At 34.5% G+C, this 5,138-nt stretch overlaps 1 protein-coding gene across 1 annotated transcript in view; it reads right to left on the bottom strand.

The window, feature by feature from the left end:
* Positions 1–531: 531 nt before the first annotated feature.
* The window catches only part of LOC106460219 (homeobox protein Meis2-like), a gene marked incomplete at its 5' end in the record, with an annotated part of 78,594 nt that continues 73,987 nt past the window's right edge, over positions 532–5,138 (bottom strand). The window contains 3 exons of the mRNA XM_013919903.2: positions 532–1,330; positions 2,450–2,548; positions 4,606–4,623. Of these exons, the coding sequence (XP_013775357.1) occupies positions 1,092–1,330; positions 2,450–2,548; positions 4,606–4,623 (356 nt within the window). The remainder of the gene's footprint in view (positions 1,331–2,449; positions 2,549–4,605; positions 4,624–5,138) is intronic.

Here is a 5,138-nt window from a genome sequence, read left to right on the forward strand (position 1 = left end):
CCAACGAATAGTGAGATTGGCCGTCGCATTATAACGCTCATTCGGCTAAAATTTCGAGCATGTTCGACGATTGTTTTTGATTCTGTGACACACACAAGTTGCTTCCTAGTCGAGTGCTGTAATCACCAAACCAATCCTCTTTGATTCTTTGACGTGCAGTAACAGCAAAATTATGTGTTGATTTTTTTCAATATAATATAAAGAAAATTCTGTTTCTTTCTTTGGTGTGAGGTAACAAAACTCAATTCTTGTACATACGAGAGAAGACCTTTATGTTTTTATTTTTCACCTTGCGGTGCAGGACTTTCATAAGATTTTCATTATCTATCAAAGCATATTCATACTTTAAATCCGAGAAAATAAAACTACAATAAAGAGATAATTATAGTAGATTCCTATAATATGTAAAATATGTACTGCCACTTATAAATCTTCTTCATATACCCTAATACCTCTTCTTGACTGTTTAAGGTATGTAGAATTCATATGTCTATGTCTTTTTATTCGCAAATAAAGAACAACTTTCAGTAGTGAATGAGACGTCTACTTCTTTTTAATGAGCAATAAACCAACACATTATACATACATCTTGGTGAACACTAAACATCATATTTAAACTGATTTTATATTAAATTGAACATAATCTGTCATACATTCATACTTACACTCCTACATCGAATAAGATAACACTCGAGTCCAAGCAATTATGCCATGAGTAAAATGTGGATAAAGTGTGCAGTGAATAATTAATCCTTCGAACATGACAAATTAAATCATGAAGTTGTGCTACCCTGTAGAGTTCCGTACAAACTAGCAATTTGTGTTATTAAGACCCACCGAACTGTTTTTAAATCACTGTTTATCTTACCACTACCTCATGAGCCCAAAATGGCCGCCACAATGTTTTCTTCGGATTTTACGTTCCGTAATTTGAAGAGATGGTTAAAATAATGAGAAAAAACAAAACACTTTCTATTATAAGTGCGACTAAAACTTCCAATTAGTGGGCTGTCTGTCAGTGGAGGCGTATGCTGTTTGCATGACGCACAACCTTCTCTTAATTCTCGAGTGATAGGTCACAAAGAAAAAAATTAAGTTGCATGTAAATCCATAATGTGTTGTCCTGTAGCATCATACGGAGACGTCTGTGGAGGCAACCCTGGGTGTCCCATCGGCGCATGCGCCATCATCATAGGGTGTGGGTGACCCGGCAGCAGCATGGATTGGGAATGGACCGAAGATCTCAGCTGAGACATTTGAGAATAGCCCATCATACCGCCCATGTGACCCATGCCCATAGTTGGTTCTGTACACGACAAATTTTGCATACCTACAAAGCACCAGATCAACGAATTAGATCTAGGTAAATTATATATCTACGTAAAAACATTTGTGCTGCTTAAAATCTATAAATAAGTAATATCATATCAATACATAGGGAAGGATTGCGTTAATTCAACAGCTTCATTATAATTAAAATAGAAAATCATTTAAAAAATCGTTATATACATTTATAATTGAAAATGAATAACTCATCAAATTTATCAGCGTGAAATGAAATGAATCACACAGTGTAAAGTATTAAGTGTACCATGAAAATAACAATTACTGGCACTAAAGGTTCTCAGCGCCCTCTAGTGTTCAGCTGATCTTCTTACTACTAATAAGACCGTTTTCAAACATCCCACTCTACAACGAACATTTTCAATCATTTAAATAAAAGTGTATAATATGTATAAGGCTATTTGATAGTAGTTTTTATTTTAAAATAATTATTCGACATCCTTATTTAAAACTCCTCTACTTTTAACTTTTTCTTAGAAATTTTGCTCTCGTGTTTAAAATTATATTGGTATCGCAAGCACTCTATAGGAGAATCAGAATTATATTATTTCTAAAGTGCAAACACTGCTTCTTCATTTAGATGTTATTTACATTACAAAATTACTTATAGCAATACTAAATATCATTACAAAACTCTATAAATTATAACTTATCCAGGGTTTACTAGTTACTACCATATATATAAGGTCTATCACACTTCTTTTGTCATGTTCAGGGTTTTATTACCAACACAATTATATCTTTTTCTAGAATGCACGAAAGCGAAATTAACTATTTTTTATTGAATAGGTAAATGTATTACTATTTTCATTTTTTAAAAGTTGAACAGCAAGAGCTAAATGCTGTAGATAAGTTCACTTTAATCTTGAGTGTATATCTTCATTTAACCACATAAAAAAGTGTGTACATGTCCGCTAAGTGAGGGGCTACTCTTCTTGTTAGTTTTACCAAAGTGATTTAAAATTCGAACACTTATAATTCGATTTCACGTTTTTGAAAGCGTAAATAACAAAGCAGTGAGAAAAGAATTATGAAACACCTCTAAGTTGCTCAGATACAAATAAAACAAAAGATATATGTTTGATAAGCTTCAGCGACTTCTTACCTGGAGGTCTCATGTGCATCTGTTGACTTCCATCCATCATGTATCCCATGCCAGCGCCGTCTGGACTGTAAGCTGAACTAGGAGTGCTTATAGTTCCTCCTAAAAAGATTAAAAAATTAATATAGCATTTATCAAAAACGTGGACTTACTTTAAAATATTCAGTCACATGAAACATTCAATGTAAATTCCTTGTTGAGAGATTTAAATTATTTTTTCTTACTAATGTCTTTAGTTTAAGTAGGACTGAATATGTTAATTTTTTACCTATAGAAAACGTTTTCATTGGCTTTTAAAAGCATATTGAGAAATATTATAGTTTTCAACGTTTAAAATTCATCTCGATTACATTACGCTAACTTGCTGCAGTTTTTTTTAGAAAAATCATTAAATGATATCCCCAATGATTCATCTTCTCACTCTATCTTTTCGCCACTAGAGCAGAATTTTGATCCTTTCGTTACCGATCATTGAACACGCTGCTCTTAGTCCTCACCATGAATAACCCAAAGTAACCTCCACAAATATCGATCGAAAACAAAACAAAAACTTGTTCACATGCCAGGGAGCACTAAGTTCCACTGTTTTAGAAAACTTTTCTCGCTGACGTTAGGGAAATGAACCAAGGGACTTGACGATAGTCGATGTGGAACCTTAATGAGGGACGCCATTTCCTGATTTGGTATAACATGTATGTGGCTCAAGCTTTCGGCATAATTTTTTATTCTAATCTGCCCTGAGGAAAACATATGAATATATCATCAATCACTGACTGTCAATTTTCGATAAAAATCCTCCATGTCAGAAGAGTGGATTGACTCCAGATGCACAAAGACTTGCTGGCAAAAAAGCTCTATCAGTACACTCAGCTCTACCACATGCTTTTAACGTTAGCGTTCGGTAATAAAGGTCCTCCTGTATCGCTTCAATGATGGATGGGATTTCTACTTAATGATAACGACGGTATAATGCCATATATATACTAACTAGTAGGACTTTCAGCCTTTTCTATCCTTCTCTCTTCGTTCTATTTCAATCGCTTACTTAATCTCCAGTAAAAACTGTTTTATGTTGCGATAACATCGTCTGTAAGTGCTTACACAAAAGACTGCATTTAAAGCATGAGGCTCATAGATCAATACACTTCAATATTAGCAAAATATTAAAATCAAACTATATTTGAATTTGATCTTAAAATGTGCGAGTTTATACGTTTTTTATTGCAGACTTAGATTCGTGTTTAATTTTTGAAACTTTACACTCACGACTTACAAGGCTTTCAAGCGAACTGACGGCTAACTCAAAAATTATTTGAAAAATTAAATCTTTAAGGCTTAGTAAAAAATGCTTTACATCTGCGGACTTACACTGCTAGAAACCGTGTTTCGATACCCGTGGTGGGCAGAGCACAGAATAGCCCTTTGTGTAGCTTTGGGCTTAACTTCAAACAAACTTATTTAACATCAATTTTATTTCTCTCTCTCTCTCTCTCTCATTTTTCCCCCAGTGTCACTGCGGTATGTCTGCAGACTTACAACGCTAAAAATCGGATTTCGATACCCGTGGTGGGCAGAGCACAGGTAGCCCATCGTGTAGCTCTGTGTTTAATTACAAATAAACCCCCTCTTTCTCTTTTTTAGCTACACAGAGGGATATTCTTATATTATTTTACTCCTGTACTATTCTGAATATCTGTATTCTGTTTGGAGTTAGACAACTAAAGTGATAGAAATATATTGCATAACAGTTAAATGAATGAACAGACAAACCATAAATAAATAAATACATATGTAATTAGACAGACAAACAAACATAGAGTGACGTATCGGAAAAGAGAAAGAGATCCACAATACTATAAAAATAGACAGACAAGAAAAGTACAAATTTAGTTAGACAAACAGATGGGGTTGGTAAAAAAGAAGACATTTCAAAAGTTTCCTTGAAAATACATACATACATACGTCTAACCGACGTTCCCTATCATCAACAGACATTCATTTTCTAGAGGAAAAGAAATGGTCCAAAGTGTCCAGTAGACTAAAGAGGAAGAGTCGTTGCTGACCATCAAGTCAAGCCCAGGAGGACAAGCAATCTGTCACGGCCAGAAAACGAACTATTATCATTTGTCAAACTCCGGGGGGTCAAAGCTGTGATAGACCAGAACTGTTGGTTTGTTCTGAAGATCAAAAGCCACATTTTTCAGCTCTTATGAAAATGACTAATGCGTGTCCAAAGTCACAGACGTGTGAATTCAATAGCTAGTTGAAAAAAAATCTAACTGGAACTGAAGTTTGCCGTGAGAACTGTTGAAACACGGTGTACACACACACACACAAAAGGGTAATTGAACAAACAGTATTCGTTTGAAGTAATTGCTTGAAACACTTATTAATTGCCTGAAAACTTAAACTTGTCCTTCTGGTGATGTCACATAGATCATTGAAACCGACCTTTATTTTCATTTTCAACATATACTTGTACTATTATTTGAATCTTGAATAGTCAGAATAATATTTTTTCTAGTAAAACGTTTCCGTTAAATTTTCCTTGTTGCTATTTTTTTTCTATGGATTTTAACTGCAGTAAGAGGTGCAAAAGTAACAGGCACATCTCCCCGCCTTCTTAACTATAACGCCTCCCAGTGGCACAGCGATATGTCTGCGGACTTACAACACTAGAAACCGGGTTTCG

This window comes from Limulus polyphemus, unplaced genomic scaffold, assembly GCF_000517525.1.
Source record: "Limulus polyphemus unplaced genomic scaffold, Limulus_polyphemus-2.1.2 Scaffold730, whole genome shotgun sequence".
In the NCBI taxonomy this organism is placed as follows: Eukaryota; Metazoa; Arthropoda; class Merostomata; order Xiphosura; family Limulidae; genus Limulus; species Limulus polyphemus.